We start from the raw sequence: 14,029 nt of genomic DNA, 5'->3' as shown, positions 1-14,029 counted from the left end.
ACAAAGTAATTCACTAATTTTATCATGTAAAATCATTATTGCACAATACACGTTCCAAGATTTCTTCTATCAGTGATGAATATGAGACATATCATAGTACTCTCTCCTCATCTCTGTGGACAGGCCTGATGATCAAGTCATTCTGGAGAAATACATTTAAGTGTTTATTCAATCGATTGCCAGTGCGAGTAGATTGAATCCAGATCCCATAATGAACACCGTGAGTTTAATTTTAGAATATATAGCTAGTCTGTGCTCACCTTTGAAATTTGAATATGGAAACTCAGAATTGCAATACATTTGGAAAACCAAATATTGTTGTAGAAAACTATGATATTCCGTGTAAACCTCTCTGAGAAATGTTCCTCAGTGATCTCAGTTTAAGGGTAAATTTACAACCCATCTTGACATTAATTATCATCAAATGTTTTCCTCTTCTCTTATATAATATGATTACTTGTATGCACAGCCAACGGATTTCCCTTTTAAACAACTTCCTGGCAGTTTGGCACAACCATACCTGGAAATTTCATTCAGTACACTGAACACAAAAGCACAATCATTTACACTAATTAAATTATAACCTGTTTATAATTGCAGAGGAATATGACTTAAATCTAAATCACAAAAACAAAATAGAAATTTTGAAATAAGAGTCTGTTACAATAAAGTAGCAATCACATTTTAACAGTAAACAAAAAGCTGTCTTTCACATCACCAGCAGAGGGAGGCACTATTCTGCCCATCAACGCCACAAACTAAGAGGAGTTCAAGCTTTCCTAAATCCTGAGATTTAAAGAAGCACGCTGCTATCTTTGCTTCATTTATTTTCTTATTTATTTCCAGCTCGTCAGTCAGTATTGTACAAAAATGTGTTTAAACCATAAAGCAACTCACTGACAGCAGAAGTAGAAGAAATCAGTTAGATCTGAAAAGTATTCGCAACTTTGGAAAAGCACAGCATGTTGAAAACGCCCGGATTTCAATGTGCAGAAGTACTGTATGTGTTTGACAATGAACTGAGGAAGACCTGTGATCTGCTCATGTGTGTTTTAGGTAGCTTGGATAACACTTGAGCATAGCAACAAGTCTCTCTGCTGCCATGTTTGCTGTGGTAACAGCAAGGGCAACTGAGAGTCTGTAGGATGTGTGAAGACTAAACCTACATGGATTCTGGGGAAGGCTGAGATTTATTTCTTAAGATAGACCACTTTCCTAGGCTTTATGGTTTATTACTTTACAGACTCGACTGTATTAAAAGCTTCTGCTGCTTTAAATCAAATGGAAAAAAATGACCTATGAGTTGCATAGGACACAAAATAAAGTAGTGATTAAAGATCAGTGTCAAAGACATCCAGACCAGTTTCATATTTTTTTACTCTGAAGTATCAAGTTCTTATTTCAAAACTAAATAAAATAGATCATATATATTTGCCCCATGATATGTCTCTTATTTACAGTTGCCATAAAAAAAAAAGGGCCTCACAACCCTATGGCCTTTCTTTTTATTAGCTGTGTGGGAAAATTGCAAAGTCCTGCTGTTAAGTGTGCGCACAGGAATGTGCAAAAGGGATCCAGAACATGCTCTGCTCATATATTGTCAGTGTGTGCTTGGAGAGACCAAGATTATAATACTAATCCATGACTGTCATTCAAACAGCAGGACGTCCCCAAAAAGTGCTTTACAGAGATGCGGTGTTGTCTCTGGCTCATATAGTGAATAATGACACTGCATATGACCCACCTCGCCCTGTTTCAGGATGGATTATGAACTTCAACAATGATATTTGAGTCATCTGAGAGGTATGCAGAGAAAGTTGGTAGTGTGAGTTCAAACAGGTTCCTAATCACTCTGTACACAGACGAGCAGGAGATTAATGAGTACCAGCATCTGAAGCTTAGTATGAGGGTGACTCACTGGGTCATTTGTTGCATTGAATACTGAGTTAAATCAAACAAAGAGAGTCTCTCTCTGAAAAAGATGATAATATTGTTCAGTCAGTTGGTAATAAACAGGCACAGTCTGAGAACATCACACCCACTGTTGATAATTAACCACACGGAGAAACATGAGACTCAGATTTTAAGCTCTTGAAACAAGATCCCGTCCTCTGCCCAGCAGAACACATGTTCTGTATCAGCTTGTGTCTGCATTTCCCTACAGAAATATTACTCTAAGAAAGACAGCTATTCACACACTTCCAAAAAAAAAAAAGAGAAATAAATATAACATTCCTATTTATCAATGTTTTGAGGTACCATGTGATTCATTCTGACATTTTGAGGATCAGCTGTTGATTTGTGACCCACGCAGAGTGGATTCAGTGCTAGAAAAGGCTTGGATCAGATGTCAGTTTTTAAAAAAAACAACAGGTAAACAGTCTTACACAGTTTACTACAGCCAGCCCAGTGTGCAAAGAGGCCTCTATCCAGCTGCTCGAACTCCCCACTTGCAGCATTTGGACTGCAGTCGTCCTTTACCACCATGTCCACTGCAGCAGAGTCTGCCATCCGTTCCAGGCTCCCTGGGATCCCAGGCTCCTATCCAAAGTGCACGCTCGCTCCTCTTGGGTCCCGCCTCTCCGTCACTCCTCAGGATTCAGGCTGCAGCGATGATGGAACTCTTGGCCGTACTCGTGGATCCACTTGTTTGCCACTGGAGCACACAGGAAGAGCAAAAGTATGCATAAAGCAATTTTAAAAAAGTATTAGAAATAACAGTATGAGTAAAACTATTCTTGCCCAAGCTGATTTTCTAACTTTGAAGAATTGCTTTACAATTATTTTCATGAATATCTGATTACACAATATAAGAAATTATATGATATATACTGTAACTATGAGCAGCACCTCCACCAATTGCTTCAGCAGCTGCTTTAGGATGATTAATATCCTTCTGATAGTTTAACTGTTCCATAGACACATTTGGTGGTCTGAGCCAACTGGCAGCAGATGTTCAGCTTCCACTGTCTGCACTGCACTGCAACATCTCTAAATGCATAATGCAGGACAGATGTGGGCTCCTGTATATTAGAATCGCCGAACACTGGGTAAGGGTTATGAGAAGAAGAAGATTACTTTTTGGCTCGTGTTAACAGCATGATGACCGAACACATCAAATCTTACCCCATTTGTCCCCGATAAGCACCGGGCAGCCAGCATGCAGGGTGTCTACATCTCCCTGACCATTTCTGTGGAGGTTCCACCAGAAGATAGCAGCTTTCTGTGACAAGAAAATCCACACAAATCGATTTCTCAGTTTCTTCCGATTTAAGGTTGCTATTATTATTTATGAAACTTACTATGAAATAAGAAAGTAACACAAATTGTAACTTTTGCTAGTAAATTCAACTAAAGGATATTAAAACATAAGTGTAGGAATATATATTTTTTCACATTTCTCATTATTTTGTCAGTTTAGGATTTTATTTTAGCGATAATCTGGACATGCTTTAAATGACATTGTACTCCTAATGAACTGCCTAAAAAGTCACGTTTAGCCATCTGACGAAAGAAACAAAAGAGTATGTAAATGAGAGCAGTTTCATTGAGAATTTGGCTGTAGTGATATGCACTTAAATTTGACTGTTTTATTTAATCAAGTTGAGCGTATACATGTGGGAGTGATTCGATCTCAGACCGGACTAATTGGGTGTGTTGGGCTGGTTTTCAGAGCTTCGATTTTGAATGATTACGTTTGTATGTTTACATGCAAAAAAAAAGCAGATAATAATTCAGTTTCTTCGAGTGTTATATCATAAATGTGCACAGTGTCTAATGTTTTTGTCGGCCTGAGAACTGACTGGAGGCAAGATCCTAGTTTTATGATTCAAAATACATTAGAGGGAAGTTTAAACTGCAAACGGTGATGGAAGATGGTGCATCTCCCTGAGTTATTGGCTTTATATGATTTTATTCATATATATGTCAGTTCAGAATTGAATGAAGTTCAGATATATTGGTAGAAACAGAAATTAGATCAAAAGGGGAGAAAAAAACCTTGGTGTTGTTGCTATGAAAAGACAGTATTCTGACAGCTGATCTGAGAACATGAGTGTGGTGAAAATAAATGATCTCACATCAAAAACATGAAGACAAAAGAGGATGCTTGTTGCTCCCTTGAGACAAGTGTTTACCTCCATGACAGGAACGCTGAAGTTGGCATAGATGAAGGCTGTGGATCCACCTGCCTCGACTGGGCTGAGCTGTGGAAAACAACATTTCATCATAGTCGGGTCTTGTGTTTATGTGCTCATGTCATGAAAATCCACTCTGTCTGCTGCCCTGTTTAGAGGTCACAATAAGTTTTATTCTCACTCTTAATATCTACATATTTATTATAACATTAGAAAAAAAAAGTTTAAATAGACAGGACTAAATGAAGAATAAAGAAATAAACGATACTGTAAATCAGAGACTTTGTGTTGGATGCACGACAGAATATCTACAAAATGTTAACGTAGGCAATGAGATCAGACCTAGTCAAAGTCTGTCAGTCTGGTCCTGTCAGAGTCCTGCTGCACTCCTGGCAACAACTGAACCTATTTGTTTTTAATTTAGACTTTGGAACAGTCAACACGAATCTGGCCAAGAACTTCTGGCAGCTGTTAGTAGATTTTACTCACGTATATCATGAAGGTTGCCACACGATTCCCAGTTTTCAGCTTGAACACAGGACTGGATGGTGACTGGTTTTGTGTCAGTGAAACAGACATAGAAAGCTTCTAAATAATAGATGTAACCAGTGCGAACAAAAAACTAACCAATAAACTATCAACTTACAGTAGCGTGGTCAAAATGAGGTTCATAATGGCCACCAATGCCATAATTCACCACTTGGAGGTATTCGCAATATGGAGGTTTCACGTTCAGCCCCGTGAGCATCGAGATCCTCTGGTCCAGCTTCCCAACGATGCAACGCGCTGAGCCCTTCAGCCATGCACTACAAATAAGAAACACTGATCAATAGCACCTGCTACAGTCCACACGGAGCTGCACAGTTACTGCTACATATGGTTTTATTGATATTGAACAAGTATTATTAATGCTAAAAGTTTTGAACATAATCTTTACCTCTTGCTGATTCGATAGTCTGCTGTTGCTTGTTTCTCTCCAGCTGCAACCACTGATCTCCTCAACTTGTTAGAAAAGACAGACAACCGCTTCATAACAGTGTGACGGTTAAAGCTGCAAACAGATGACCAAAACAAACACAAAGAGCAGACCAGACGAAGTGCAGAATATCCAAAACTGTCTTCAGGAGGGACGTGAATTAAAGTCCACATTTTGTTTTTAGAAGAGCTGCCAACTGGTGAAAATATATTACTATTAACTGCAAAGCAGGAAGAATGATGACGAAGATATCAATCACTCCCAACAGATACCTGTTTCTAATTCAATTCTGTCTTACTGCATAACTTGTCAATGTGCATCACAAAGTCTGAGTCTGGAAATCTGCCCTTCCTGAATCCTCTTTGAGTTATGAGCAGCCACGCTGCCTGCTGATTTAATGTTCTCTAGTATTCAACAGGCACATAAGCTGTTTCTTTTTTTTGCCTAAAACTGGAAATATAATATTATATGTGGATCATTTTGCCTAATGACATCAGAAATAGGGCACCTTAAGAAAAGGAAAATTAGTAAGTTACTCTATTTTAGTCAACGTATTAACTAAGAACAGACGGGATCTTTCAGTTATATTCAAAATCTCTGTGATCCAGCAAAGTGAAGCGTAAACCATCGCAGTCAGCACCACAGGTCTGTTTTCAATCAGCCGCACAAACCACCAAAATGACTGAATAAGTACAAGGGTTTCCATCTGAGAAAGGGATGGAAAAAACTGTCAAAACCTAACAGAAACTGTGGAGGCACCGACTCAGTCAGCCCTCCAAATATTCCCTCAATTGGCTGAGTCAGCAGACAGAGAGCTCTGACGGCAACAAACTGCATATTTTCTGTTGAGTCACATCTTTAGATGAGGCTGAGCCATGATTTACCAGCAGAGACCAGCCAAGTTATTTGGGCAGTTTGAGTAGTTTCTTCAAGTTTTCATAGTAACGTAATGCTTTAAAGCAGGAAATAGGCCGACTCTTCATTAAACGGGTCTTTCTAGAAGGAAAATGTTAGCCATTTCCAATGCCAAAGAAACCAACAACTGTGCATTTTACCACCTTCATTCCTTCTAATATGATGTAATCCTTTCAATCTTAATACACACTGTTGACCGTTGACTTCAAGTTTCCCTTTTCAGTCGTCTGATTGCAAAGATAAAAAGCGTTATCACCAGAAAGGCACATAAAGTATTAAAAGCACAAGCATCCATTATGCACTGTGGACCCATTTAAGCTTTTCAAATAAAACTGTTATGACAATTTAATTAAATTGCAATGAAGTTGAGCACGACAGTTTATCGTGAAGCTTTGTTGATACTTGGATGACACAAAGACAACAATGGAGGGTGATCAGCAACTCATGTAAAAGCTTTGGTTCTTAGACAGTGGAAATCAGCTGTGGAGTCTCTGCCAATGCAAAGCTCATGTTACATATACTGTACTGTGTTTATAATGAAAAAAAAAATACTTCTAGTCCTGCTGAGAGCTGGCCTAGTTGTTTACAATTTAATTTAAGCCACAGTAAATGCAACTGTCAAATGTCCACGAGGCAGGAGGAAATTAACAGAGTAGGAAAACATCCTGAAATGATAACTATCTGTAAAATTAGCAGAGCCAATTCCAAGTTCCCATCATGCACTAATTTCCTGACGAGAAGCCATGATAACACAATATAATCACAAACATGACTTCATGTTTTCTATGTGAGAGGCACACAGACTTAACATACTCTATAGAAGAACAAAAGTGTCAGCAAACGGATCTGAGCAAACTCAAGCCGACTCTGGTGAACTCTGCTATTACCAGACCAACATTTTTCAGATTCATGTTTTCTGAGTTCCATGTGGAAAAACTCCACTCTGTGTTGACAAAACTCAGTAAACACGGGTTTAAAAAAACCTTTGAGGATCTCAGTGTTGACATATTGGACACACATGGGCCGTTTCAGCTGCAGGTTAAGAGCACTCACTCCAGGCTGGGCGAGTCTCTTGACGTCCTCAACTTCTTTGTCTGTGATAAAGTCGTGGTAAAGGACCACTCGCGGCCGCAGACTCATCACCTCCCGTTTTACAGGCCGCAGCAGCAGCGTGGGATTGTTGTTGGTGAAGAAGTCACAGAATAGTCTGGGGTTTTCAAAATGAATCGGCTGTGAGGAGAAACAGGAACCCGAAGTCCATTACCAACATCACACAACGGCCATTTCTTCTTATTCATCAGTCACAACATTGTTATCACATCAGCTTAAATGCAGGAATGATGTTGCACTAAGTGTAGTATTTTATGGCTGTGTAAATGACAATGAAATGGATGGATGAAAAATATTGGTCAACTACTTGGTAAACTTTTGCTAATTGTTGGACAAATTTTAATGATCAACGGAACATCCTTTCCTAAAATTATAAGATGATGAAACCAGATCATCCTCCAACACTGGAGTTAATGTATGTCTGACTATGTAAGACCAACAGCACTTGAACAACAGTTGAAGAGTCACTCATTTAGATAAATACCTGAGAGCCTTGGGTCTGGCACAGTCTCTCATAAGTATCCCTGGTTCTTAGATAAGTGGCAGTGGGTCTCCTCAGCCCATCACCCCTGGGTGGATCTGCAGCAACCAGCAGATTCTCATACTTCTTAACATTCTGCAGAACTCGTCCGTTTGTCGGATCTGAGAAGAAATGCATGTAAATAGTCTCAGATGTGAGGTAAAAACAAGTGGGAAGAGGGAGGTTTTCGAATACAGCACAGTTGGGACAAATGAAAAATGAGTGAAAGATTTACCGTGATGCAGCAACTCGTGGGACAGGCTCAAAGCGTAGGAGACATTTCCTGTCTGAAACAATGAGAGGAATCAAAGGCTGTGCAATCGATCAAAGATTTTACAAACGTGCATCTCCTAAACATTTGTTATACTTTGAAGTGGGAGAAGGCCAAGTGATCCAGAGCATCTTCTAAAGTCCCTTCATTCTCAGGGCTCCACTGTCCTCCTGCTCCTCTGAAGAGACGCACAGACTCCTCCAACCACTGCACAGAGTGATAATAGTCTTCCTGCTCATAGGCCACCTGTGTACAGTTACACCAAAATTACTTCAGCTTGTTATGTGGCAGTTCAAACAGTCTCTGGTCAGTCAGTTCAAGTAAAGCTTAATGACTGTTGCTAAAATCAGGCACTGAGTCATGGGGATGACTTTAGTTAAAAACCACATTAACAGCAGTCAGGCCAGCTTTGAGCCAGAAACCGACCAGTTTCTTCCATCAAGCCCTTCAGCTGGCATCATTTACACTGTGGTGTGGCTACTATTTTTTTCTAAATGAAATGGAAAAGAGTGTTTGGCACAGATGGCAGGTCAGAGGAATGCTGAAATGAGAAGAGGAACATAGAGACCTGCACTGATGATATGAAACTTTAAGACCACAGACTATTTACTGACGAATTTCAGTTTGTAATTTTGATCCTTTTAAATATGTGTGTGTTCTTGTGCACCTGGGTGTGTTGTATTTAGATTTTTTTCTGCTGTACGCAGGTCTGTAATGAGATCAAATGACTAAATAAAACTTAAAAAAGCATCATTATTTTACATTCATGTAACATTTTGAGAGTACTGTGATAGTTCAGTCCTTACTTTTCCATTTTCCAGTCTCTCTTACCTTTTCCAGTTATTTTCAGGATATCATGCACTGTAGGTGGTATTCACAGGAAGTAGGAAGTCTCCAAAATTTTACATTCAGGAATATTATTCTGAATTTGCTGCACAATTTTTAAATGCTGTTTTTTGCAGAATGCTGAACTTCTGCCAAACTCAACTTCTGAGAGACTCTGAACTAATGAAGCCAGTGTAGGCCATGATCCTCGATTAAAGTGTTAGAGGTTGGTTTGGCTTTCGCTCTCCTTAAAAACCCACTCTACTCCGTTATGGAGCTCTGATTTTAGACCAGCTCTAAAAATCCTGAGCAGAAAATCGATGTCAGACTCTGCATTTCAGTAAAACTTTGATTCTGTAAGAAGAAGAAGAATTAACACTAAAATGATTTAAAAGAACTGTGGGACTGGAGTTAGAAAGTAGCGAGTTTACCAATTGTTTGGAGGCGTTTGAAGCTAGCAGCATTCGGCTAAATAAGCAGATTCTTTAACATAGCCTGATCAGATCTGTGACTGAGCTGTTGATGGTCATGTTGCTGCATGTGAACCAGGCTTTAGACATGAATGCATTTCTGCTTTTATTTAGACTATTTGTGTTATATGACTGGACACCAATCTCTTTTAGGTGATGCCTGTGTGACTCCTCAGTCATCTGCACTGTAGATGAGGATACATGCCTAAGCAGTATTTAGGAAATCACAGGCAGTGGCTGAAATCAACTTTAACTGGTTATAAATCAGCTTTTGAGCTGACTTGATTTGATGAAATAGGTAAACAGACAGAAGCAACATGTAAACAGGGTGGAATGTCGCTCCCGTCGACAGAGATTCCCGGAGACGTTCAACAAATTCTCCCCACGAACCAAAACTCTGTCAGGAACTCACAAGTTATCTACTTAATCACATTTTATACTTTACAGAATTTATCTGGAAAGCTCTTAAGATCTTCTGGGATGGGCAGAAGAAAACAATTCAATGAACTTAATAAAAAAAAGCCACACTCATGATGGAAGCAGTCTCAAAGAAGACTCAGCTCATCAAACCTTGGCGCTTTTGAACAGCACTCTGACAACCACCTAAAAGCTCCTTTACAGCAAGCACTTTAAAACTAAGCATGTCTGTTCACAGACTGTCTCAGATAATCTCAGCCTCTGTGAAAATGAAGCCTCTCTCTGCTCTTTGCAGTGTGAGATAATGTGTTTTCCATACCAGAGGATGTCTATCCCACACCGTGCCCTGCCCTTACACGTCACCACTGTACAAAAAACAGTGGAATGCATTGTGGAGAAATCTCTTTTTCTTCCCTACTTGTCGAACAGTATTTATCCTCACATGAAGCGGATTATCATTCACGCAAAAAGAAGAATACAACTTTTTTCCAGGCTGATTGGCTGAGCTCCCACCACACAGTGACTGACAGATCTCGAATAAAATCAATACAGATCTTAGGAATGGAAAATGAATCAAAGAGGGAAAACTTTCATAGTAACATCTTCCAAAATGCTCTCCATTGATCTTTTGCTGCATATTATTTTAATCAAAACTGATCCATCAGGGTGAGAGTGTTGATCATAATCTTTCTCTAATATATTTAGGAAATATGAGACCATTAACCATCACTGGCACATTTATTCAAGTACTGTATTCTTGTAGTATTTGGCTTATTGCTTCTGCTTTTTGGTACGTTACATATATACCTTACTATGTTTTACTTCACAACATTTACAGCAGCATACAAAATCTGGGCTCCCTGCCTGATCAGTACTGAGTTAACAAACCCTTTGGCATTTACCACAGCTTGACAAGACATTTTTGTAGCAACTACATATTTAACTGGTCACCTTTAAGGGATTTTTTATCAATTTTTCCTGCAAAAGGCCTTAAAGTCTATGAGATTATCTTACCGTCTTGCATACAATGTTTTTTTGAGGTGAATCCACAGATTTATGATGATTTTTAGGTTGAGGGGCTATGGGCACCCTGTCATGCAAGCCCAAAGCATCACTGATCCAGCTTGACAGCTGGAGAAGTTTGTGAAGCAGAAACAGTTATCCTCTAAGTCCTCAATTCTCTAAAGCCCCTTTCACACTGCCGAATAACCCGCGTTTAATTCGCGAATTTAGCGTGTCCGCTGTTGTGTTCACACTGCCGACCCGGGCTGCCGCGTCAACTCGACTCGCCTTTCGACCCGCGTCGGACCCTAGTCTTTTTGCCGAGCCGAGTTTGATGTGAACACAATCGACGCGGGTCGGACGTGGGCGTGACGTGAGGAGTTTAAAAGACAGAATGGATAGCTGATTCAGAACAACAGCGACAGGTGAGGACAAGTTTTACTCTGTTTTAGCCTACATCAAGTTGGAGACATTTTTTAATATGGCCAACTGGGGAGACAAGGAGGTCCGCGAGCTCCTCAGCCCCCGAGCAGAGGACGTTATTTTCCGCCACATTTCGGGGACGGTGAAAGATGGACCTCTGCTGGAAGGGCTGGCGAGAAAGATGGGAGAGCGCGGTTTCCCACGCAGCAAGACGCACCGTAAAGTAACATCTCCATGAACTGCATTGCAAAAATGAGTTCTCAAGGTGTCCCGCCATCGTTTGTTTAAAAAATTTGATGCAGACAGGTGTATTTCCCCCTACCTCCGGCGCATGGCTTGTGCCTACGTCATTGTACACGCCCAGCATTTTATGTGTTTCGTGTGACGCTCTGCCACTAGGCAACTCCCCCTGAACTCGGCTTCAGGCGACACGGGTCACCCTGACACGCCAAGCGTTCACATTGCTCGACGCGGGTCGAAGGTGCAATTTGGACACGCTAAGATAGCGGGTCGCAGTGTGAAAGGGACATAAGTCTGAAGGTCTCTTGCAGTTGAACATGGGATTTCATTTGTCTCTTTTGGAATCCTACAAAACCTCATGTTGACCTCCATCTTTCCTGTTTCTAAGTACTGGAACAACAACCTGAAAACACTTTGCTATCTTTTCACAACTGTCTGCTGCTTTGTGAGCATCAACAATTTTACTTTTGCATAGTTGTTGTTTAAAGGAGCACATGGCTTCTGAATACTTCTGAATAAGGTTTGAGGATTTAAAAAGCTTCGTATAATCTGACCTTTCCTAAAAGTGACTGCGAACAATCAATAAACTTAACAAGTTACTTAAGGCTCAACCCAGAAAGCACTGAAAGTTCAATAAATGTTAGCCTGTGGTTGTGCTGGCATTAGATTGAGAAGAACCATAAACAAACGCTGAGAGAATGTTTGCACAAGGTTATGCAGCGGTATGCAGCAAAATCACCAGTGCTGAATTGACTCTGAGAGAGTTTAATTAACGCTGATCCAACCAAATGGGAATATTTTGCAGAGTTCCCCCAAAGGTCCCCATATATACGTTAGAGGACGGAAAACTTCAGGCTAACCAAAATATGCAACTAAAAAAAAAAAAAAAAAAAAATGATATTCATGTCAGACAAACTTTCCTGGTAGGGAATAAAAACATCCCAGCAACAAAAAAAACAAGGCTATTGTAAAGCTGTGGAATGACTGCTGAGTTTGAAACTATTCATGATTCACCTTCCCAACCAGAAAGCAGTCATCACCAGTCAGCGAGACGGACACTGCAGGCATGCAGACATCCATCGCCTCGCCATCGGTGACTCTCTGGAAACGACCGCTCACAAGGCTCGAAACTTGGAGAGAATACACATCCTGGAGCCTCATCAGCCCATTCGCAGCCCCCTGGAGGTCCTCCACTTTGGGCAGATCAGCCTTTTCCTCCTCGTAACTAGACCTGAAGGCTGGACAGTGAGGAGTCAAAAGGTGAACAAGGGGGGTTTGGTATTGACAGCTGAGAGGAGGAGTGACTTTAGATATCTCAACCAGATGTGTCTGTAAAGAAAGCGGGCGGAGGGCTAACCTTGTGTGTTCTCCATGGCTTCATTGCTGTAGACGACGTTCAGCCACTCTGAGTGCAGGCGTTTGATGAGGGTGAAGGCCACCAGCGGGTTCGCCAATGCAGGCGCCGGGCCTTTATAAAGTTCTGTGTGCAGGTCAGACACTTTGGAATAAAAGCTGCGTGAAAGATGAGATTGTGGAAATTAAGAGGTGCTCACACATGGGCTTAATCGGACCAGAGTAATAAAACTGGTACTTTATTAAAGTACATGAAAGAGGATAAAGATGATAGGCCTCACAGTATTAAATTGTGAGGTTCTTTGATGGACTGTTCAGGAGAGGACCAAAAGAGACCAAAAGAGCATCCCCATTAAATCAGCTGTGTTCCACACAGAAACTCTAAAGGCATGCATTATTTTCTGTGTGTTCTTTGCACAATTTTTGGTAAAGAAAGTCACTGAACTGAATTTACAGGGTCAATTAAAAAACACCAACAGATTTAGATATTCCCACAAAAACCAGACATGTGCTGTCCTCATCATTTCCACTTTTTCCATGATGATTCACTGTGACTGCAGCACCTCCTGTAGCCTACCACGAAATCATCTCCACAGTCTTAGAATAAACTAAACTAAGACAAAGCAATCTTCGAGCAGCGTTTTCCTTTACTTTTTCTGACAGAAAAAACAACAACTAATTCATCTGCACGCAACTAAAAAGTGCCTATCTGTATAAATAATGGGCCACGTCTATCTCCGTGTCTCCATCACTCACCGCTTGACGTCCTCCAGTCTCTCCAACTCGTGGTCAATATAAGTCCGCAAGTGATCGATCAGTTTCCGTTCAACACTGATCGCCTCCTTTATATTCAGCAGCGAAGTGTACATTTCTCCTACAGATTTGGGAATCACAGCAACAATCACGAGACCCCAGATAAAGTAAACACGCGGAGGTTTCTTCATCTTTTTCCTTTGCAGCTTCACTGGTTTTTGACCGTCTCTCTGAGCTGCTCCGAGCCCTGCAGGGTTTGCCCCTGCCTCTCCAGATCTGAGATCAGTTTTCGCCCTGTGTTTATCTGACTGACCTGCAGCCCAAATGTATTCAGTGCAATTACTTTGCAATCATCTTACTCTGTAATGACATGACATTTGTGGAGTTGTGTGGAGGCTGGTTCTGATTAAAAACAGGTCATTCAGTTTTAGCTCAGGTTCATACAAACAAATGGCGCCTTTCAATGGTGTCATTACGCGACGAATTTGTTTTTTATTTGTATTCCTAATTAACCTGAAGGCGGAAAGTTTGTCCCGATAAAGAGACAAATTAAGACGCACTTGTTCGTTAAGTTTGGAGTCACAGCGACATCTGCCGGTGAAGATTTTACACAACAAA

At 40.6% G+C, this 14,029-nt stretch overlaps 1 protein-coding gene across 1 annotated transcript; it reads right to left on the bottom strand.

Annotated features, from left to right (window-relative positions):
* Positions 1–636: 636 nt before the first annotated feature.
* Positions 637–13,681, bottom strand: p4ha3 (prolyl 4-hydroxylase, alpha polypeptide III). Its single transcript, XM_075474344.1, has 13 exons — positions 13,415–13,681; positions 12,663–12,817; positions 12,320–12,543; positions 8,025–8,174; positions 7,893–7,944; positions 7,622–7,779; positions 7,081–7,257; positions 5,074–5,138; positions 4,783–4,942; positions 4,626–4,688; positions 4,137–4,205; positions 3,127–3,223; positions 637–2,656 (listed from the first exon to the last, which is right to left on the bottom strand). The coding sequence occupies exons 1-13, from the start codon at positions 13,600–13,602 to the stop codon at positions 2,586–2,588; spliced, it is 1,629 nt and encodes a 542-aa protein (XP_075330459.1). The 5' UTR covers positions 13,603–13,681; the 3' UTR covers positions 637–2,585.
* Between the last annotated feature and the right edge of the window lie 348 nt (positions 13,682–14,029).

The sequence above is a fragment of the Odontesthes bonariensis genome, chromosome 9 (genome assembly GCF_027942865.1).
Source record: "Odontesthes bonariensis isolate fOdoBon6 chromosome 9, fOdoBon6.hap1, whole genome shotgun sequence".
In the NCBI taxonomy this organism is placed as follows: Eukaryota; Metazoa; Chordata; class Actinopteri; order Atheriniformes; family Atherinopsidae; genus Odontesthes; species Odontesthes bonariensis.
Note: the sequence above shows the minus strand (reverse complement) of the source record. Positions and strands in the feature narration are given on the sequence as shown.

What these genes read in the sequence shown, in the direction of transcription:
- p4ha3 (XM_075474344.1), bottom strand. Translation starts at nt 13,602, where the DNA reads ATGAAGAAACCTCCGCGTGTTTACTTTATCTGGGGTCTCGTGATTGTT. An exon ending in GACTATCGAATCAGCAAGAG is followed by an intron (nt 4,943 to 5,073) that starts GTAAAGATTATG and finishes TCTTATTTGTAG; the next exon opens with TGCATGGCTGAAGGGCTCAG. An exon ending in TGGCAACCTTCATGATATAC is followed by an intron (nt 4,206 to 4,625) that starts GTGAGTAAAATC and finishes TGTTTTCCACAG; the next exon opens with CTCAGCCCAGTCGAGGCAGG.